Source organism: Hyperolius riggenbachi, chromosome 10 (genome assembly GCF_040937935.1).
Source record: "Hyperolius riggenbachi isolate aHypRig1 chromosome 10, aHypRig1.pri, whole genome shotgun sequence".
Lineage (NCBI taxonomy): Eukaryota > Metazoa > Chordata > Amphibia > Anura > Hyperoliidae > Hyperolius > Hyperolius riggenbachi.
In genome coordinates, this window is record NC_090655.1 from 164,984,399 (window position 1) to 165,007,743 (window position 23,345).

At 46.2% G+C, this 23,345-nt stretch overlaps 1 protein-coding gene across 4 annotated transcripts in view; it reads right to left on the minus strand.

The window, feature by feature from the left end:
• Positions 1 to 23,345, minus strand: part of LOC137535962 (DPY30 domain-containing protein 1-like) — a 339,619-nt gene that overhangs the window by 257,399 nt on the left and 58,875 nt on the right. For 2 of the 4 annotated variants that reach the window (XM_068257853.1, XM_068257854.1), the window contains exon 2: positions 21,777 to 21,948. In XM_068257853.1, coding sequence (XP_068113954.1) covers positions 21,777 to 21,923 — 147 coding nt within the window. In that variant the 5' untranslated portion in view covers positions 21,924 to 21,948. The remainder of the gene's footprint in view (positions 1 to 21,776; positions 21,949 to 23,345) is intronic. The other 2 variants (XM_068257855.1, XM_068257856.1) reach the window with 1 other exon arrangement.

A 23,345-nucleotide genomic window follows, 5' to 3' on the forward strand; every position in this document is an offset into this window, starting at 1 on the left:
AAACCCAGCTCACTGCATATACCTACTACCTGTTGTGTGTACTTAACCCACCTCATCACTGCACATAACTACCTGTTGTGTTGAGTAAACCCCGCTCACTGCATATACCTACTACCTGTTGTGTTGAGTGAACCCAGCTCACTGCATATACCTACTACCTGTTGTGTTGACTTAACCCACCTTGTCATCACTGCATATACCTAGTTTTGTGTTGAGTGAACCCAGCTCACTGCATCCTACCACCTGTTGTGTTGAGTAAACGCAGCTCACTGCATCCTACTACCTGTTGTGTTGAGTGAACCCACCTTACTGCATCCTAGTACCTTTACTGTTCAGTGAACCCAGCTCACTGCATCCTACTACCTGTTGTGTTGAGTGAACCCACCTCACTGCATCCTAGTACCTTTACTGTTCAGTGAACCCAGCTCACTGCATCCTAGTACCTTTACTGTTCAGTGAACCTAGCTCACTGCATTCTAGTACCTTTACTGTTCAGTGAACCCAGCTCACTGCATCCTACTACCTGTTGTGTTGAGTGAACCCACCTCACTGCATCCTAGTATCTTTACTGTTCAGTGAACCCAGCTCACTGCATTCTACTACCTGTTGTGTTGAGTGAACCCACCTCACTGCATCCAAGTACCTTTACTGTTTAATGAACCCACCTCACTGCATCCTACTACCTGTTGTGTTGAGTGAACCCACCTCACTGCATCCTAGTACCTTCACTGTTCAGTGAACCCAGCTTACTGCATCCTAGTACCTTTACTGTTCAGTGAACCCAGCTCACTGCATCCTACTACCTGTTGTGTTGAGTGAACCCATCTCACTGCATCCTAGTACCTTTACTGTTCAGTGAACCCAGCTCACTGCATCCTACTACCTGTTGTGTTGAGTGAACCCAGCTCACTGCATCATACTACCTGTTGTGTTGAATGAACCCACCTCACTGCATCCAAGTACCTTTACTGTTCAGTGAACCCAGATCACTGCATATACCTAGCATCCCCCCGAGATGGACAAAATGGACAAACCAGGTAGAGGAAGAGGTAGAGGCAGACCCAGAGGAAGGCCACCAGGCACCGGCAGGTCTGTGCAAGGTGGTGTTGCTGTGATTTCGTGCGGACCTGGCCCAAAATACAGTGCTCAGAAGAAGGCACGTGCCATCACTTCCCAAAATCGTGAGGAGGTGATTGAGTATTTAACACAGAACACCTCATCTCCCGCAGCCACCAGCGCTACAACAAGCACCACATCCGCTGCATTTGACACTTCGCAGGAGTTATTTGGTGGTGGTGGTGGTGAAATCACCGATTCACAGCCACTACTGCAACAACAAGAAGAAGGCGCAGGTACACCACCTCCTACGTCTGAGTTAGGTGGCGATAGTATGGACGTAACGTGTGAGGAGGGGGCTGATGAAACACCTGAAGTTGGTGCAGTTGAGGTGGTGTCTGAGGAAAGTGCAGCTGGCCAGGAGGATTATGATGATGATTATACGGATACCACATATGTTCCTGGTAGAGGAGATGACCAGGGGGACAGTTCAGAGGAGGAGTCAGAGAGGACTAGGAGGAGACGACTCCATGATAGAAGCAGAGGGAGCTCGTCCTCAGAAACAGCTGGGGGCAGTGTCCGGCGCCATGTATCGCCAGCTATGGCCAGCCAGCCAACATGCCCTTCAACGTCAGCTGCTGATGCCACCGTAGCGCCATCAGCCCAGGGGGGCTCAGCGGTTTGGAAATTTTTTCACGTGTGTGTCTCAGATCGGAGCAAAGCCATCTGTTGTCTTTGCCAGCAAAAATTGAGCCGTGGAAAGGCCAACTCTCACGTAGGGACAAGTGCCTTACGAAGGCACCTGGAGAGAAGGCACAAACAGCTATGGCAAGAACACCTGAGGAAAAGCAGCACCCCTCAAAAGACAAGCCACCCTCCTTCTCCTCTTCCTCCTTCAGGTGCATCGTCTTCATCCACTTTCTCCCTTGCATCTTCACAGCCACCCTCCTCCACACCGCCTCTTCCCTTCAGCGGTTCCTTCTCCTCTGCCCACAGCAGTACCCAGCTGTCCGTGAAGGAAGTATTTGAGCGGAAGAACTAAATGTCTGCCAGTCACCCTTTTGCCCGGCGTCTGACAGCTGGCGTGGCGGAACTATTAGCTCGCCAGCTATTACCATACAAGCTGGTGGAGTCGGAGGCTTTCCTTAAGTTTGTGGCCATTGGTACACCGCAGTGGAAGATACCAGGCCGCAATTATTTTTCACAAAAGGCCATACCCAAACTCTACCGTGCAGTTGAGAGGCAAGTGGTGTCATCTCTGGCACACAGCGTTGGGTCAAGGGTCCACCTGACCACGGATGCCTGGTCTGCCAAGCACGGGCAGGGCCACTACATTACATACACAGCCCATTGGGTCAACCTGGTGACCGATGGCAGCAAGCAGGGAGTACGTGGCTGTGCAGAGGACTGACTTGTCACTCCTCCATGGCTTGCAGGCAGGCCTCCAGCCACCTCCTCTCCACTTGCTATCACCGCTTCGCTGTCGTCATCCTTCTCCTCCTCCTCCTTGGCTGGTGCCGCCATCGCCTCTCCACACACAGCGCTACACAGCCCCAGCACCCCAGGGCCTATGCTGCATGCCAGGTACGACGGTGTCACGCAGTGTTAGACATGTCTTGCCTGAAAGCGGAGAGTCACACTGGAGCAGCTCTCCTGGCTGCTCTTAACAAACAGGTGGAGCAATGGCTGACCCCGTACAAGCTTGAGATGCGGTGTGTGACAACGGCAGCAATCTCATTGCTGCGTTGAATTTGGGAAAGCTGACACACATACCCTGCATGGCACATGTGCTTAATCTGGTCATGCAAAGATTTGTGTCCAAGTACCCAGGCTTAGAGGACGTCCTGAAGCAGGCCAGGAAGTTTTGTGGGCATTTCAGGCGCTCTTACAAGGCCATGGCACGCTTTGCGGAGATTCAGCGTAGAATCAACTTGCCGGTGAGACGCCTGATTTGCGATAGCCCGACTCGCTGGAATTCCACCCTGCTGATGTTCTCTCGCCTGCTAGACCAGGAAAAATCCGTCACCCAGTACCTGTATAATTACAGTACAAGGACACAATCTGGGAGGATGGGGATGTTCTGGCCCAACAACTAGACACTGATGCGAAATGCATGCAGGGTCATGGAGCCCTTTGAGGAGGTGACCAAACTGGTGAGTCGCGATGAGGGCACCATCAGCGACTTGATCCCCTACGCCTACTTCCTGGAGCGTGCCGTGCGTAGAGTGGTGGATACAGCTGTGGAGGAGCGTGAACAAGAAGAGTTAGGGCAGCAGGAGTCATGGGAGCCATTTACACACGAACCCGATGTTTCCACAACACCGGCGGCAGCACAGAGGGGGGAGGAGGAGGAAGAAGAGGAGTCGTGTGGGGAAGGGGAGGAGTCAGACTCTGATGATGGTGATGATGAGGAAGGTGTTTCTGTGGAGAAGGAAGAGGCGGCGGAAGGACAACAACTGCGGCAGCCATCACAGGGGGCTTCTGCTGCTCCACGTTCCCGTGGTATTGTTCGTGGCTGGGGGGAGGAAGAGGAGTTGCGTCCCGTCACTGAGGAAGAGCAAGAGGAGATGGAGAGTACGTCTGCATCTAGCTTTGTGCAGATGTCCTCTTTCATGTTGTCCAGCCTGTTGAGGGACCCCCGTATCAAAAAACTCAAGACGAATGACCTGTACTGGGTGGCCACGCTACTAGACCCTCGGTACAGGCACAAAGTGGCGGACCTCTTACCAACTCAACAAAAGGCGGAAAGGATGCAGCACTTGCAGAACAAGCTGTCGATGATGAAGCTGTCGATGATGCTTTACAATGCATTTAAGGGTGATGTGGCTGCACAATCAAGGTACCACTGGCAGTAACCCTCCTCCTCCCAAGTCCACGCAGGCAAGGACAGGACGCTCCAGCGATCTCAGGGTGATGTCAGACATGCGGACGTTCTTTAGTCCAACTCCTCGCCATAATCCTTCCGGATCCACCCTCTACCAACGCCTGGACCGGCAGGTAGCCGACTACCTTGCCTTGAGTGTGGATGTAGACTCTGCGAAAAGCGACGATGAACCCTTGGACTACTGGTTGCGCAGGCTTGACCTGTGGCCAGAGCTGTCCCAATTTGCCATACAACTTCTCTTTTGCCCTGCCGCAAGCGTCCTGTCAGAAAGGACCTTCAGTGCAGCTGGAGGCATAGTTACTGAGAAGAGAAGTCGCCTAAGTCACGACAGTGTTCAGTACCTGACCTTTATCAAAATGAATTAGGAATGGATCACGGAGGGCTACTGCACGACCGAAGACTAAGTCAGTCCCCACACACAGCATGCAGGCCGCTTGACTGCCTTCTCCGCCACCACCAACAGGGTCCAGGACTCTAGGCGGATTCCTGAATTTTTAAGGCCGCTGCTAGCAGCGGCCTCTACACTAATTTTTCTGGTGCGTGTACACATGTACATGCCCATCCCCCTTCGTGATCATTACCTTGCCACGGTGAAGGGGCTTGCGCATCACAATGAAGCAATGACCGCCGGCTATTTGAGTGTCTCGGGTGGCAGTGGCACACAAAAGATAATAAGGTCGTTGCTTCATTGTGGTCAGACCAAATTTGATCAGCTGGACAGTCACTGTTCTGTCATTCAGCTACATCAGCCGGGCGAGCATATGGGCTGAAAAGCCACCATCACCTGCACTCTCGTCATGGTGCGCACCAGTCCAGCACGGCCGTCACTACACAAACGGCTGTTTGCAGTCACTGCATACCTTTCACTGCATCTGTGACTGCACATTATACCTGGCAGTCAGTGCATAACTTGCACTTGAATGGATACACTTTTAAACAATTTAAAAATACAACCATCTAAACTTTCAAACAATTTAAAAATACAACCATCTAAAGTTTCAAACAATTTAAAAATACAACCATCTATCATTTTCAAACAATTTAAAAAAAGGGCAAAAAAAACTTGCCCTCCGTAAAATATTTTTGGCAAATGCTTTCGACTTGGTTTGTCTTCCGCTGGGTCAAGGGTCCATCTGACCACAGATGCCTGGTCTGCAAAGCACGGTCAGGGCAGCTACAGCATGGGTCTCAGCAGGCTCCCACTTCCGGAATCTAACCTTCCCTGCGGTGACAATAGCAGACTTGCCCTCCATAACGGATTCCCGTTAAAAGGATTTGAAGTTGATTCATTACAATTAGGACCTCAAAGTCCTGTATTGCATATATATATATATATATAGCTGCTCTAGCGGGTGGGAACGCGAAAAAAGCGTCACATTGCCCGGGGTTCGCAGGTGCAATTGCAAGTCGGCGGTAATGAAAGTAGCTCCCGCGGGAGAACGGAAGCTCAGGCAGGACCAGCGAGGGCACAGGATGGCTGCTGGGGGCTTCGGGAAACCCCAGGTAAGTGAAACTGTTTGCTTTTAACGAATTTACAGTTCCGCTTTAAATGCTCTCATAATTGGATTCACCTGTGTATGTAGGTCTGGGGTCACTAAGCTTACCAAGCCAATTTGAGTTCCAATAATTAGTTCTAAGGCTTTGGAATCAATAAAATGACAAAACAATTATTGCACACTTTCTGTCAAGCCAATAAACTTCATTTCACTTCTCAAATATCACTGTGTGTGTCTCCTATATGATATATTTAACTGACATTTTTTATTGTAAAAATAAACGATTTATACAGGAAAATCATGACGATTAACAAGGTTGCCCAAACTTTCGCATCCCACTGTAAGTCACTGATTTATCTGCCTTTCATTGGTAGCCTGTATGTCATTGGTATCTGTCTGTTACTGCTAATATCTACAAATCTTTGCAATGTGCTTGCCCAGCTTGCTTAGAAAATGTATTGAAAATTACAACTGTACTTGTTTATGTGTGGAATGAGAAGCTGTGACACTTATGTATAGCATCTTGTCACGAGTAACCAGGAGGGGGCACGAAAACTGACTTTTTACCCAGGCGCTGGAAAACCTTGCTACGCCTCTGCAGTTATTTCAAAGTGCCTTCACAACTTACCAAGAATTTACCAATAATTCACCCAGGAATTCGAACAGGATTGAACAGCCACAGGACTCTGCTGGAAATAAGAAAACTACTCTGCATCCAGAACTGCCTCCAATGCTGTTGCTAAAAATGCCACTGCTGGTTATATGTTGCAAAGTCAAGTAGAATCTGCTTCTTTATTTTAGAGGTTTGCTTGCACTAACTGTTTAGTATTTGAAAACTCTCGGGTTATAATCATAGTCACGTTTACGCCACTTTTTTATGTTCTGCCTGTGGGTCCTTTTCCACTGCTAAACGTTTTTGACCAATTTTGATGTGCGTTTTTATGCGTTTGTGTTTCCATTTTTCTGATTGGCAAGTGTTGTCTTGATTTTTGAAAATAGGTACTAGTGGTTAAATCAATGCAAAACGCATTTCTATGCGTTTTTCATGCGTTCCTATACTTTTACATTGAAACGCGATATGCATCATAATTGCACAGACATGTGTTTGTGTTTTTTTTTAAATCAGAACACAGCAGTGGAAAAGGCCACCCAAGATTCTTATTTTAAACAGGCTGCACTTAAGAATCAGCAAACGCATGCGTTTTGCGTTTTTGGCAAAAACGTAGCTAGTGGAAAAGAGCCCTGCAAACATCTATAAGCTGTATTGCTACATGCACCCTCCCAATGTACCACACTCCATATTAATTCCACCTGCTCTCCTTTCTTCACCTTGTTTAGCTTCTCATGAACTGTTAGCTCTCCTGAAATCACTCTCTCACCCCAGCATCTCAAAAAACTCACAAACATTTAAATCCCATGCCCATTTGCTCACTCTTTCCCTACTCCTCTTACCTGTAGCTGGTGATATATCACCTAATCATTCAAGGCCCACACTATCTGCCTCTACCACCCCCTCCCAGCCATTGTTGCGGCCTTATACCGCCTTCCATTGAGCTCCACACCACACTTTCTCGACAACCTTGCCTCCTGGCTCCCACACATCCTCTCCTCTGAGCTCCCCACCATCAGCCTTGGTGATTTCAACATTCCCATTGATGAACCCAACAACTCTATCATGACCTGGCTACTCACCATAGCCAACTCCCCTGGCCTCGTACAACACACCACCACCCCCACCCACTCTGCAGGTCACACTCTTGACCTTATACTCACTAAATCCACCACCATTACAGACTTTGACATCAACAACAACAACAAATAACATTTGTAAAGCACTTTTCTCCCATGGGACTCAAAGCGCATAAGCATGGCTCCGACCATCGTGGTACAGAGGAAGAATTTTATAAGTCTGGAAATGCCAGGCTAAACAGGTTCAGTCTGGATTTGAATAGCTCCAGGGATGGTGCTCTCTTTACTGGGTGTGGCAGGGAGTTCCAAAGACTAGGGGCAGCATGACAGAAGGCTCTATCTCCAGATTTTTTGAGGTGCACTCTGGGAGTGACCAAGTTTATAGAACTTGCTGATCTGAGGTTGTGAGAGGTGTGGTGCAGCTTCAGCAGGTCTTTCATGTATCCAGGGCCCAGATTGTGCAGGGATTTGAATGTCAGCAGTCCAATCTTGAAGAGTATTCTCCATTCTACTGGTAGCCAGTGCAGTGAGCGAAGGATCGGTGTAATGTGACAGTGGCAAGGCTGGTTTGTTAGCAATCTGGCAGCAGCATTCTGCACCAATTGCAGGCGATGCAGGTCCTTTTTGGGGAGGCCAGCATAAAGGGCATTGCAGTAGTCCAGCCGTGACGTGATGAAGGCGTGGACTAGGGTTAGAAGATCCTCTGGGGGAATCAGATGTTTAATCTTTGCAATGTTCTTCAGATGAAAGAAGGAAGATTTAACCACAGATGAAATTTGGTTTCTGAAACTCAATTCCCCATCGATTAGTATGCCAAGGCTGTGCACAAGGTTGGAGCTGTTTATGTCTGAATTCCCAATCCTGATTGGTGTTGCTTTAGGATAGAGCTGTTTTGATGGCGAGTGCTGGCTTTGGACAAACAGGACCTCAGTTTTGTCAGCATTCAGTTTCAACCAGTTATCATTCATCCAAGCCTGTAGCTCAGCTAAGCAAGAGTTTATTTTTGGGGTAGGGTCTGTTCCACCAGGTTTGAAGGACAGGTATAGCTGTGTGTCATCGGCGTAGCAGTGGTACGTCAGGCCATGATGTAGGATAGGTGGCAACATGTACATTGCAAACAGCAGACGGGATAGGATTGATCCTTGTGGCACTCCGAATTGTAGAAGTGCAGGTTTGGACATTATAGGACCTAGGGATACTCTCTGTGTTCTGTCAGTCAGGAATGATCTGAACCACTGGAGGACTGATCCACTGATGCCACAGTACTCCTGCAGTCTGTTAAGCAGGATTTCATGGTCAGCTGTATCAAAAGCCACTGAGAAATCCAACAGGATTAGGATGGAGCATTCCCCTCTGTCCCTTGCCATGAGCAGATCGTTGCAGACTTGGATGAGGGCTGTTTCACTGCTGTGGTGTTTCTTAAAGCCAGATTGTAGAGGGTCCAGGATGTTGTTTACTGACAGCCTGGTTTCAAGTTGCAGATAGACAGCTTTTTCAATAACTTTACCTAAGAAGGGGAGGTTGGAGACAGGTCTGTAGCTGCTCATAGCATCTGGATCCATGGAAGGTTTTTTAAGAAGGGGCTTGATGATTCCTTCTTTTAGAGAGGTAGGAAACCTCCCTGCTTGCAGAGAGCAATTCACTATTTTGTGAAATGCTGGACCAAGCAGGTCATGGCATTTCAGCATATGTTTAGTTGGTCCAGGGTCCAGGTCGCAGGTTGTCTGGCGGAGGCGACGGAGGATGTCTGAGATCTCTTCCTCACTAATACTTGTGAAGTCAGTCCAGGGTGTTAGGTTGTTTTTGCCACTATTTCCAGGAGTTGAATAAGGTGCTGTGGACTGAATGAGAGACCGAATAGAGGATACTTTGTCAGCAAAGTAGCAAGAAAATTTCTCGCATAGCTCCTTTGAGGGAGTTATAGTAGGTTTTAGACAGGATGGGTTACATAGTCTATCAACTGTGCGAAATAGTTGGGCTGGCCTGTTGGCGGCCTTTGCGATCTCCTGTGATAGGTAGGAGGATTTTTTCTTGGTGATCGCATTTTGGTAGCTTTCCAGGTGAGAGACAAGGGTGTTGTTATAATTTAAGTAGGCCTCAGTTATTTGGACTGAGTTAGTCAAAAAGGCTTGGGGAGCAGACCTGCCCTTTAAGGGGATTGTCTCTTAGAGAGAAAATGTTCAGTTCTGTCAGAACTAGAACATACCAAGAAGCTGTTCTATGGACAAGGCCACAGGTCTCCCTGACCTGTGCATGTACACCACTAGAACACTAAACATCAGCCATATTTACTAAACACCAAATTCTTGTATGTATGTCAAAAGCCGCATTGAATATTAATCGAGTAGATGTGTATGATGACACCACGAGTGGGTCCACCAATAGTCTGATCTAGGGGATGGCGAAGATGAGGTCGTATTTAACTCTTTTCTAGTCGGTATTAAACCCAGAGTGAGCGATGGGAGCTCACTCTGCTTCTTACTTTCACACTAGCTCTAAATGCTGACTGGAACCTCTAAGTATTTCATTCTTTTCTGTAATCTGATATAATGTATGCTGTACATAGGTAGTCTAGTGTAACGTAGGTTAGAAAGAAGGTACCTGATTGACTTCAGCAGGAAGTTTAATCAAGAAGCTTGTAACGCAACATGAAGATTGGCGTGGCTAGAATATGATGAACTGTATCTATCTGTATTTCTGTTTCCTGAATAAAAAACGTGAATATTGAAGAAGCCTGAGAAAGTCTATTTCCTGCTTGCTGTGTTGAGAGTCAAGTTATCTCACAGTCCATGAGACGCAACTATAAGAAGTTGCTGGTGCCGGAAAAAGGTGATTAGAACAGTTTATAACAGGTGTGTTTATCTTTTAAATTCTGAGATTTTCGCCACTTCCTTTCTAGTCTGCGCACATCTTTCTTTAGGTCCTTTAGTGAGCTGTCAAACCACCGTGCATGGTGAAGTGGTGTAGACCGTTTAATGCGAACTGGAGCAAGGGCGTCATAAGCAGATGACACTGCATGGTTGTACATCAGGACCATGGAGTCTGTGTCTGCGCAATGATTGGTTAATGCGTCGAAGTTGAGGGTATTCTGAACGTGCTGGGGTGAGACATCTTTCAGAGAACGGTATTTTATGAGTTCTTTCCCTCTGTGTTTTATCGCTGGTGCTGTCAGAAAGAAGTGGATGGTGTGGTGGTCTGACCATACCACTGGGTTTATATCTATGTGTGATATTAAAAGTCCGGAATGAAATATAAGATCCAGGGTGTGCCCTTTCTTGTGGGTGGGGAGGTTGACAGCCTGAGAGAAACCCAGTTCACTCATTATGAGAAGTAGTTCACTTCCTAGGCGGGAGTTGTGATCATCCACCCATGCATTAAAGTCTCCCAGGATGATCCATCTAGGGTGTTCCACTGTTAGGCAGGATAAGAGTTCAGATAATTCCTTAAGAAAGGCTGGACCATTTTTTTTTTTGGGGGGGGGGGCGGTATATGAGAAATATGTTGATGTTTACTTCTGCTGACAGTTGGGCTGCAAGACATTCAAAAGTTTCAGTGGGGCCTATGGGCCCCTGCCCATAGGCCCCACTGAAACTTTTGAATGTCTTGCAGCCCAACTGTCAGCAGAAGTGACATCAAAGAGGATCTGAAGCATATGGCAACCTCCCCACCCTTGTGGACTTGTCTCTCACAGTGGAATACTGAATAATTGGTCGGCACGGTTGCTTCAAGAGTTGGGCCTGCATGTTTCCCAAGCCAGGTCTCTGTCAAAAAGGTCAAATCAGAGAGCTCTATTAGGTCATGTATAGTGGCAGTCTTATTATTTATCGATCTGGCAATGCAGAGTGTAGCTGTGATTGAGCTTTCCTGGGGACAACTATGTTTTTTATACTTGGATCCACTACCTCTCCTCCCCCTTCTGCTTTTCTTGGGTATCCCAAAGGATTTTAAGAGGAGAGCTAGTGAGGTGTTAATTTGTAATTGTTTCTTGGGAGGGCAGGCAGAGAGAAGATCCTTTGATGAGTATTTGTATGTTGGCATTAGAGACAATAGACTTGTTTAGATAGCTTTTACTTCTGGAGTCCTGCTGAGATCAAAGGGGATCTGTGCAAAATCCTTTCATTCCTACGCAGAGTTGGATCATAGATTTATCTTAAGTAAAGTTCCTTGTTTTAGAGTTAGATGATAAATGATAACATAAATGTGGAAAATAGTCACTTGGTGCATATGCCTTGGATAATGTATAAAGGATTACTCACAGGGTGGAGTGAGGGCAACCACAGGCAATCAAGTCTTCAGAGAGGTTGAAGGTCTTGTTTCAGGTCAGCTGTTAGAAGGCTTGGTGTGTTCAGCAGTGGTAAGCTTCATGGAGGATTTCAATCCAGTTTAAATCTCTGCCATCCAAAGTAATCCGATTGTTCTGGTTGGTTGTAGTTGTAGCCTTGGACGTGGTGGGTGGAATTCCTGTGTATTTTGGGTCCAGTTTTTAGCACAAATAGGTTTAAAGGTGTAGAAATCTGAGACAAGGTCTAGAGCAGCTTGAGAGAGCTGCAGCCCGGCTGGGCGCGCTCAGTTGACATCATTCCCTTCCCGCCCTCAGACCACCACCTTCTCATCTTCAACCTCCTCACAGAAGGCATCTCCAAACTACCCGCCCACGCACCTAGTCGATGGCAGCAAGACCTAAGTCAGCTCAACCCCAGTGTCCTAGCTGACCCCCTCCATGCCCTCCCCTCCTCTCTGCCCTCTCCTCCTCTCTCCCCACCCAAACCTGTCCTAATAATGCTGCAGCTCAGTCTCATCAAACCCTCTCATCGGCCCTAGAGGAAACTGCCCCCCCAATATTCCACCGCAACCGCCCCCTAACCCCCAGCTCTGGCGCACCACCCATACTCTCAACCTCCAGAGGGTAACACGCGCCACTAAACGGATATGGAGGAAAACTCTACAGTACTCTACAGTTTTCTACAGTACAAGGCTAACATGCTGCATTTTCACACTGCCCTTGCTGATGCGAAGCAGGAATACTTCACCAAGCTCATGTGAAGCAGGATTACTTCACCAGTCCTCACTGCCCTGTTTAACCTCTCCCTCTACACAGGCACATTCCCCTCAGACTTCAAACAGGCCACTCTACTACCCCTGCTCAAGAAACCCTCCCTCGACCCCCCATTACCCTACAACTACTGCCCTATCTCCCTTCTCCCCTTTGCCTCAAAACTCCTTGAGCGTCTGGTTCACAAATGCCTTACCCACTGCAATCTGGATTTTGTCCTGCCCATTCAACCGAAAAAGCTCTCACCAAAGTGGTCAAGTTCTCGCCTTAGCTAAAGGCAAATACTCCATTCTCCTCCTTCTTGACCTTTCAGCAGCTTTTAACACAGTGGACCATCCGACTCTTTCAATGAATCCTCATCCACCCCCATCAACCCCTCTGTCGGAGTCCTTTAAGGTTTGATCCTTGGATCCCAATTGTTCTCCCTATATACATCCTCCATTGGCAAGGTTAACTCCTCCATGAGTTATAACTATCATCTGTATGCAGATGACACCCAGATCTACCTCCACACCCCTGACCTATCCACCACTACCATGGACAAGGTCTCCTCCTGCCTATCAGCCAGTCATCTCCTCCTGGATGTCCGCTAGGTTCCTGAAATGAAACCTGGACAAAACAGAATTTATGATCTTCCCAACCCGGCCATCCCTGACCCTCCCAGATGTACATGTCACTGTTAACCACACTACCATTCTCCCTATCTCTCAAGCCCTCTGTCTGGGTATCACCCTATACTCTGCACTCTCCTTCACTCCCCACATCCAAAACCTCACAAAGTCCTGGAACTTCCACCTCCGTAACATCCGCAAGATCCCCCTTTCCTAACCTCCGCCACTACCAAACTCCTCATCCATGCCCTCATAATTTCCTGCCTTGACTACCGCAATGCCCTTCTGTCTGGTCTCTCTATGACCCAAATTGCCCCTCTGCAGTCCGTCATAAATGCGGCAGCCAGAATTATTCACTCCTCCCATCGCTCCAACATTGCGGCTCCCTCTGTGAATCCCTCCACTTCTCTAACTTGGCATACAATGAATTCTGCCTTAATTTACGTAACACAAACTTCACATGTTTACGATGTTCTTTTAGGTTAGGAGAAAAGATCAGTATATCGTCCAAATATACTAGCACGAATTTTCCCAGAACCTCCCTAAAAACTTCATTAATCAATTCTTGGAAGACGGCAGGTGCGTTACACAACCCGAAGGGCATTACCAGATACTCGTAGTGCCCGTCGGGCGTGTTGAACGCCGTCTTCCATTCGTCACCGTCCCTAATGCGTACCAGGTTGTATGCCCCTCGAAGGTCCAGTTTAGAGAAAATACTGGCATTGGTCACCTGAGCAAACAGATCGTCTATCAAAGACAGTGGATAGCGATTTTTCACTGTGATCTTATTAAACCCCCGATAGTCAATACAAGGTCTGAGCCCACCGTCCTTCTTCTGCATGAAAAAGAACCCAGCCCCCGCTGCAGACCTGGAAGGATGGATGAAGCCCTTGGCCAAATTTTCCTTAATGTACTCCTGCATAGCCAGCTTCTCGGGCCCAGACAAATTATAGAGATGACCTCTAGGAGGCATACAACCTGATCTTAACTCAATGGGACAATCGAAACTTCGATGAGGTGGGAGTTTGTCTGCTGATTTGGGACAAAACACGTCAGAAAACTCTGCGTACTGCACTGGCACCCCTTTCACCTGAACCTTGGTGGCACAAACAGCAACTCTCTCCAGACAATGATGATGACAATGGGTTGACCAGCTCTGTAGCTGACCAGAAGCCCAGTCAATCTGATGGGAGTGTAGTTGCAACCAGGGCATACCGAGGACAATGGTAGAAGTTGCCATTTGCAGGACAAAGAACAGTAATTTCTCCTTATGTAGCACCCCTATAGTACATGACAACAAGGGAGTCTGGGAAAGAGGCTGTCTACACTGTAATGGAGAATCATCTACAGCTGTGACCAGAATCTGGCGATCGAGCGGGAGTAAAGGAATACCCAATTTTTTCACAAAGTCTGATTCTATAAAATTAGCTGCCCAAGTCCACAAATGCCTCTGTGGCCGTGGCCCGACCCTCCCAGGTAATGGAGCCTAGGGTATTACCTCTGACTACACCTAGGCGTTTCCCGACTTCTTAGGATAATTCTGGACAATGTGACCCTCCTCAGCACAGTATAGACAGAGTCTTTCTGACCTTCTGCGATTCTTTTCCACTTGCGTTAACCTAGAGTGGCCGAACTGCATCGGTTCATCTTGAGGTGACGAGAGTGGAGAAGAGGCGTAAGAAACAGATCTTATAGCGTTTCTCCCATGGGTCTGTCTCTGATAGCGAAGGCGGTGATCAACCCGTACCGCCAACAAAATCGATTCGTCTAGGGATTTAGGCTCAGGATGCCCTAACATCAAATCAGAAACTGCATCAGATAATCCTGACAGGAAACAGTCTAACAATGCATACGTTCCCCATCTAGCTGATACAGCCCACCTCCTAAACTCTGCGGCATAAACCTCCACTGGATTACGACCCTGCCTGAGAATCTTTAGTTTCCTTTCAGCCGTGATAGCAATATCCGGATCATTGTATATAATGGCCATGGCCTTAAAAAACTCCTGAACTGAGGACAAGGCCTTATGCTCAGCCTGCAGACTATATGCCCATGTTTGTCAATCTCCTGACAGGAGGGTCTTTATAAATGTTACCCTCTGGTTCTCAGATCCAGACAGGTTGGGCCTCAACTCAAAATAAGACAACACACGATTTCTAAATTTCTGAAAGTCAGCTCTATGCCCAGAAAACTTTTCAGGTACGTACATACGAAGGTCCGTGACTGGAGGAGATGGCACTGCATCAACGGTTGTTTGAAGTACCTGTACAGTCCCAGACGGTTGTGTAATCTGAGACTGTTGGGTATTAATCACCCCGGTAAGATTGTTTACCGCGGTGATCAGGACTTCAACTTGGTCACGCAGAGCGTCCATAATGTTTTGGTCTGCTGTTCTGTAACGATTGGTGTCAGCAAGAACAGATTTCTCTGATTATTGGTGATCTGCAGAATCACCAATAATACTGGTATAGCCAGGACCAGGACAACCAATGTGAGGGTATGTGTTTGGTGTAACAGTAATGATAAAGATACTCGCTATTCCAAGAGGAGCTGGGAGATAGGAGTATATCTATGTAACACAGAAATACAAACTCCAGCAAGCTGAAGATACAGACAATAGTGAGCTAGTTCGCCCGAGGAGCGGGTGGAACTATGTTACAACAAGTGTACTGATCACCCGAGGAATGGGTGATTCAGACTGTACTGTAGCCACTATTACATGAGGAGCAGGTAGAGAGGATAGTACTGTAGTTACTATTCACCTGAGAAGCAGGTGATTCAGACTGTACTGCAGCTACTGACCACCTGAAGAGCAGGTGATTCAGATAGTACTGCAGCTAGTATTCACCAGTGAAGCAGGTGATACTGGCAGAGAATCCCTTACCAGTGACTCGGCTCACTGGTGAGGATAGGAGAGTCAGACAAGCAGGTTTGGCAACGAGTGGACAGATACGGTACAGAGACAGAAAGCTAGATCAGAGTAGTGATTCAGGCAGAGTCGGCAACTATATCAGATAGGCAAAGGTACAGGATCAGTAAACAGAAGAGTAGTCAGGCTAGCAGAAGGTCATAACAAATAATACAATTCAATTAGTACTTTAAGCTATCAACAGAATCTGGCTAAGTGTGGATCCCCAGCTCCAGCTGGTTCTAGCACACTTTGGGATCTGACTAGGTCTGAGTGCTAACACGTAGCATTTGCAACTGAATGATCTGTCCTATATATACTGCAAGTGCTCCACAGCGCCGCCCCAGTCACTCAGCCAATCCAGAGCATAGTTGGAGTCAGCTGATCGCCTGATCAGCTGACTCCTCTTCTAGTTGCATAAAGGTCATGTTGCCTGGCGCGCGCGTGCGTAGCCCTTAGTCTATGAGCAATAGAAGGACCAGTCAAAGCACCAGCGTGTAACTGCGCGGCGGAAACCGCCGGCTGTGACGGGGAGATAGCCGCCATGCCGCTTGCTGTTGCGGCCGTATCTCCGCTATTCATTACAATTCCTGTATTGTCTTATTGCTGTATGTCACCACTAAATATTGTCTGTAACCCTAACTAATGTCCAGCACTGCATAATATGTTGGTGCTTTATAAATACAATGAATAAATAAATAAATAATCATAAATACATCAGAGGGCAATATAAAAGCTTGGCAGATGAGCTTTTTGTCTCTTGACTTTTGCAAAGGACTTGGGGACATGATCTGCACATGGAGGAAACATTTTTAGCCATATATTTAGGAAAGGGCTTTTTACAGTAAGAGTGATTAAAATGTGGAGTGCATTGCCACAGGAAGTAGTTATGGCAAATTCAATATCTGCATTTAAGGGGGGCTTAGATGCTTTCCTTGCATTGAAAGACACACATGGCTATAAGTACTAGGTAATTAACGATGGTGTTGATCCAGAGATTTTATCTGATCTACATCTGGAGGCGGGAAGAATTTTTTTTCCTTTTGGGGCTAATTGGACCATGCCTGAAAAAAGGTTTTTCGCCTTTGGATCATCAAGGTTATGTGAGGGTGCACGCTAGTGTTGTACTTTATTTTGTGGTTGAACTCCATGGACATATGTCTTTTTTTCAACCGAAATAACTCTGTAATTATGTTTCATATGTGTGAATTCGTAACGCCTTACTGAATCCAAATATGCAATCCAATTATTGATATGACTTTTGGGCATTGAGAGATTGGCATACCAGGTATTCTGCCAGATCTCTGTCCTTGGATGGAGGACTGCCCACAACTCCAATTGCAAAAAGGCTGGACTTTTCAACCGAAATAGCTATGTAACTATGTTTCATATGTGTGAATTTGTAACGCCTTACTGAATCCAAATATGCAATCCAATTATTGATATGACTTGTGGGCATTGAGAGATTGGCATATTTATTTATTTATTTATTGTATTTATAAAGCGCCAACATATTACGCAGCGCTGAACATTAATTTAGGTTACAGACAATATTTAGGGGTGACATACAGCAATATGACAATACAGGAATACAACAAAACCAGATCACACCCCATAGTATGAGTACCAGGTAATGCTTAGTCAGTCACTGGCTGGAGCATGGAGATTAGGCAAGTTAGGTTCACTCAGATGCATACCATGGGTTCACAGTAATGGAGGTGCAAGATCAGGTAGGACACAAAAGGAGGAGGACCCTGCCCAAAGGCTTACAATCTAGAGGGAGAGGTAAGGACACGAATGGTAGGGGACCAGAGTTCAGCTGTAGGTTTAGAGCACTTGTGAGGGGTAGTAGGCCAGAGTGAAAAGGTGAGTTTTGAGGGCTTTCTTGAAAATGTTGAAGGAGGGGGCTGCCCTAATGGGTGGAGGTAGGGAGTTCCATAGTGTTGGAGGAGCTCTTGAGAAGTCCTGGAGGCGTGCATGGGACTGGGTGATGCGGGGGGCGGTTAGGCGAAGTTCATTGGAAGAGCGGAGTGAGCGGCTAGGTGTGTACCTCTGAGTAAGATCGGAAATGTAGGTTGGACAGGTTTTGTGGACAGATTTGTAGGTCAGACACAGTATCTTGAATCTGATTCTGGACTGGATAGGGAGCCAGTGGAGGGATTCTAGGAGGGGATCTGCCGTGGTGGAGCGATGGGAGCAGTGGATAATTCTGGCTGCCGCATTCATGATGGACTGCAGTGGGGCTGTTCGGGTCATAGGGAGACCAGACAGCAGGGCATTGCAGTAGTCAAGGCGGGAAATTATGAGGGCATGGATGAGGAGTTTGGTGGTGGCAGAGGTCAGGAAAGAGCGAATCTTACAGATGTTACGAAGGTGGAAGTTGCAGGACTTTGTGAGGTTTTGGATGTGGGAAGTGAAGGAGAGTGCGGAGTCCAGGGTGACACCCAGACAGCGGGCTTGAGAGGTAGGGCGAATGGTAGTGTGGTTAACAGTGACATGCACATCAGGGAGGTTCGTGGATGGCCGGGGTGGGAAGATCATAAATTCCGTTTTGTCTAGATTTAGTTTCAGGAACCTAGCGGACATCCAGGAGGAGATGGCTGATAGGCAGGAGGAGACCTTGTCCATGGTCGTGGTGGATAGGTCAGGGGTGTGGAGGTAGATCTGGGTGTCATCTGCATACAGATGATAGTTAAAACCCATGGAAGAGATAACCTTGCCAATGGAGGATGTGTATAGGGTGAACAGTAGGGGGACAAGGACCGAACCTTGGGGGACTCCCACCGAGAGGTGGTTGGGGGTGGATGAGGACTCATTGAAGGCGGTTGTGAAGTAGCGGTTGGAGAGGTAGGATGAAAGCCAGGACAGGCCAAGATCGTGAATGCCCAAGGACTGGAGGAGTAGGGGATGATCTACTGTGTCAAAAGCTGCTGACAGGTCAAGGAGGAGGAGGATGGAGTATTTACCTTCAGCTTTAGCTAAGGCAAGGTCGTTGACCACTTTGGTGAGAGCAGTTTCGGTTGAGTGGGCAGGCCGATATCCAGATTGGAGTGGGTCTAGCAGTGAGTTGGCATTGAGGTACTGGGTCAGGCGTTTGTGAACCAGACGCTCAAGGACTTTTGAGGCAAAGGGGAGGAGGGAGATAGGACGGTAGTTGGAGGGTAGCGAGGGGTCGAGTGAGGGTTTCTTGAGCAGGGGTAGTACAGTGGCCTGCTTGAAGTCTGAGGGGAAGGTGCCTGTGGATAGGGAGAGGTTGAACAGGGTAGTGAGGACTGGGGCCAATTCCGTGAAGTGAGGCTGCAGTAAATCAGAAGGGATGGGGTCAAGGGGGGAAGTAGTGGTATGGGAAGTCTGCAGTAAACCAGGCATACCAGGTATTCTGCCAGATCTCTGTCTTTGGATGGAGGACTGCCCACAACTCCAATTGCAAAAAGGCTGGACTTTCCTTGTCAAATCCACTCCCTAGCTGCAAAGTGGGTAAAATCAAGCGACCCACCCAGCCCTGGGTTCTTTGTCTGTTATCTTTATCGAATTCTATCTGTCGACACTGGACACTAGCCAAAATGCAAAACTGGATTATTTAGCGCAAAGACTTTATCACTTATTGGACACAGCAAAACACAGTATTTTTAATTTTTCAGACATTCTTTATCAATCTCCCTTTTCTGCTTTTTGTTATCCAACCAATATGTTCAACTGCTAGAATTTTATTTTGGCAGTTTTAATGCATATTTTTTGTGTTTATAATAAAACTAATTATTTAATCAGTGTTTGCCCTTACCTGATTATTCTGATACATGCTAGAACTCTGTCCTAAGAGGAGACACACTATTGCATTGTCTTGTTTTTAATAAAATTGTTTAACAAGTTAGGTTGCAAATAACCTCTTTCTTTCTTTTAGGAATAGCTAGTGCAAGGTCTCTCCACTTCGTTTCAATCTGGACAGTGATGGCAGCAAAAATTTTCTGCACAAAATCGATAACTTTTTTGCACCAATTGTACATACAATAGAGATTGTATTGTGTATGGGCACACCATCCAATCTTAAGTGATTACTTTGCTCACAGTGTATTTGCCTTCAGAAGCCTCCAGTGGATGAGACCTGAATGGCGTCTGTGGCATAGTAAGATGCGATTGGCGGGTGTCTGTCACATGTGTATATATACAGTGGGTTGCAAAAGTATTCGGCCCCCTTGAAGTTTTCCACGTTTTGTCACATTACTGCCACAAACATGCATCAATTTTATTGGAATTCCACGTGAAAGACCAATACAAAGTGGTGTACACGTGGAAGTGTGGAACGAAAATCATACATGATTCCAAACATTTTTTACAAATCAATAACTGCAAAGTGGGGTGTGCGTAATTATTCGGCCCCCCTGAGTCAATACTTTGTAGAACCACCTTTTGCTGCAATTACAGCTGCCAGTCTTTTAGGGTATGTCTCTACCAGTTTTGCACATCTAGAGACTGAAATCCTTGCCCATTCTTCTTTGCAAAACAGCTTCAGCTCAGTCAGATTAGATGGACAGCGTTTGTGAACAGCAGTTTTCAGATCTTGCCACATATTCTCAATTGGATTTAGATCTGGACTTTGACTGGGCCATTCGAACACATGGATATGTTTCGTTTTAAACCATTCCATTGTTGCCCTGGCTTTATATTTAGGGTCGTTGTCCTGCTGGAAGGTGAACCTCTGCCCCAGTCTCAAGTCTTTTGCAGACTCCAAGAGGTTTTCTTCCAAGTTTGCCCTGTATTTGGCTCCATCCATCTTCCCATCAACTCTGACCAGCTTCCCTGTCCCTGCTGAAGAGATGCACCCCCAGAGCATAATGCTGCCACCACCATATTTGACAGTGGGGATGGTGTGTTCAGAGTGATGTGCAGTGTTAGTTTTCTGCCACACATAGCGTTTTGCATTTTGGTCAAAAAGTTCCATTTTGGTCTCATCTGACCAGAGCACATTCTTCCACATGGTTGCTGTGTCCCCCACATGGCTTGTAGCAAACTGCAAACGGGATTTCTTATGCTTTCTGTTAACAATTCCTTTCTTCTTGCCACTCTTCCATAAAGGCCAACTTTGTACAGTGCATGACTAATAGTTGTCCTATGGACAGAGTCTCCCACCTGAGCTGTAGATCTCTGCAGCTCGTCCAGAGTCACCATGGGCCTCTTGACTGCATTTCTGATCAGCGCTCTCCTTGTTCGGTCTGAGAGTTTAGGTGGATGGCCTTGTCTTGGTAGGTTTACAGTTGTGCCATACTCCTTCCATTTCTGAATGATCGCTTGAACAGTGCTCCGTGGGAGGTTCAAGGCTTTGGAAATCTTTTTGTAGCCTAAGCCTGCTTTAAATTTCTCAATAACAAATAATTGATTTCTGACCTGTCTTGTGTGTTCTTTGGACTTCACGGTGTTGTTGCTCCCAATATTCTCTTAGACAAGCTCTGAGGCCCTAACAGAGCAGCTGTATTTGTACTGACATTAGATTACACACAGGTGCACTCTATTTAGTCATTAGCACTCATCAGGCAATGTCTATAGGCAACTGACTGCAATCAGATCAAAGGGGGTCGAATAATTATGCACACACCACTTTGCAGTTATTTATTTGCAAAAAATGTTTGGAATCATGTATGATTTTCGTTCCACTTCTCATGTGTACACCACTTTGTGTTGGTCTTTCATGTGGAATTCCAATAAAATTGATTCATGTTTGTGGCAGTAATATGAGAAAATGTGGAAAACTTCAAAGGGGCCAAATACTTTTGCAACCCACTGTATACTGTATATATATATATTGTCAATCAAACAATTGATCTCCCTGCCTAACATGTAAATAATGTATTTGCATGCAAATAGACTGCAGCTTGGAACTGGAAAAATACTGTAGTAGCAATCATTCTTTGGTTGGGTCCCAAACTGTATTGCATGCAAACTGAGAATATTTGCATCTCAATTATTATTATTATTTAGTATTGAAGCACCAACATGTTCATGGTAAATAAACATATGTTAATCCAACTTCAAGTCATCATATGAGAGGTTTCATTGGATTTGTAGATGGATGATGCTGTACTACCTTTTCATATTCATCTAAGTTGCTCCTATACTTGTATATCCAGTAAGACAAATACTGAATAGGATCCATCGGCCTTTTCTCTGCCACTTCTGCTAGGCCATCTGCCAGGCATTTTCCTAAACTTCTTTTCAGGTATTCAGAATCCATGTTCACTTGTCCCACTCAGAACCTACTGTGGTGAAATAAAGAGATAAACTGTTTACATGTAGAGGCACTTTCAGTACATATTGCAAATGTCATCAAATGTCATAATACTGCACCGTGTGAAGGTAAAGTATGTGCAGATATGACCTTAATCTATACATATTTAGCAAAGGATGAAATAATCCTTTACTACATTAGTGGGACTACATTGCAAAACTAAAAGTGTGGATCCAACGTAAAATAAGAAAAATACTATAGACATCACACAGCGAATAGCAGTCATCAAGTTATTGACCAAAGAATGCTGTATAGGCTTTTATTATTATTATTTTATTATTATTTAGTATTTATATAGCGCCGACATATTACGCAGCGCTGTACAGTGTATATATATATATATATATATATATATATATATATATATATATATATCTCTTGTCTAGGCTTTCCTCAGAAATTGCTGTTGATGGTGTTCCACCATGCAGATGATCTTTTGCACTGACTTGTCCTACTTAAGATTTTTTCACCCCTCCTTGCGCATTATCTTTACCAGTTGTTGCCTCAACATACACATTTCTCAAGCATTTTGCAGGTGTTGGCAACAGTAAGGGCCCGTTTCCACTAGCCACTGCGTGCGGCTGGGAGACGCGCGGCGGCATTTCCGGGTCTGCGGGAACGTAGACGAATCCCAGAAGCCGTGCCATGCACGGCTATGGGATTCGCTGCCTCCCGTGCGAAAACTGTGTGCAATGCCGGCCGAATCGCTAGGGCAAGCGATTCGGCCGGCGGCACCATTATTTCCTATGGCAGAGTTTCCCTGAGCGATTTGCCTGCGTGGAAACTCTGCGGATTCGGCCCGGTTTCCGCGCTAGTGGAAATGGGCCCTAAATCTTTATTTTACCAAGAACTTGATGACTGCACTTTATTTCTGCTTTACTGCCATGATTCTGCTGAACATAAAAAAAATGGTTACACTGGTTGAACTTGATGGACATACAGTATGTCATTTTTCAACCCAAATATCTATGTAAATATGTATTTTTACAGAGATTGAAAAGGCAAATAATTAAAAACCACAATTGAATGAAAAACAGAAATGCTAATTGTTCAGGCAAACATAATTCCAACAACACAAAAGGCAGAGATGCATATAGCAGAAAACTCATGCAAAACTTAATGTAGAAAACTACACAGACAACCATGCTCCCAGCCTAATACATAATTCACCATTAATTGGTGCCATTGTGTAGGCTGTCAGGGTGTTGTCCTTTAGCAAAATAGTAAACTTTTATCAATAATTTAAGCTTTGCATTCACTGAACATAGCTAAATTTCCCCTGGTGCCACAGTTAAGCTCCATACATACACTAGATGAAACTCGGCAGAGTTTCATCTAGTGTATGTATGGATGAAACTCGGCAGAGGC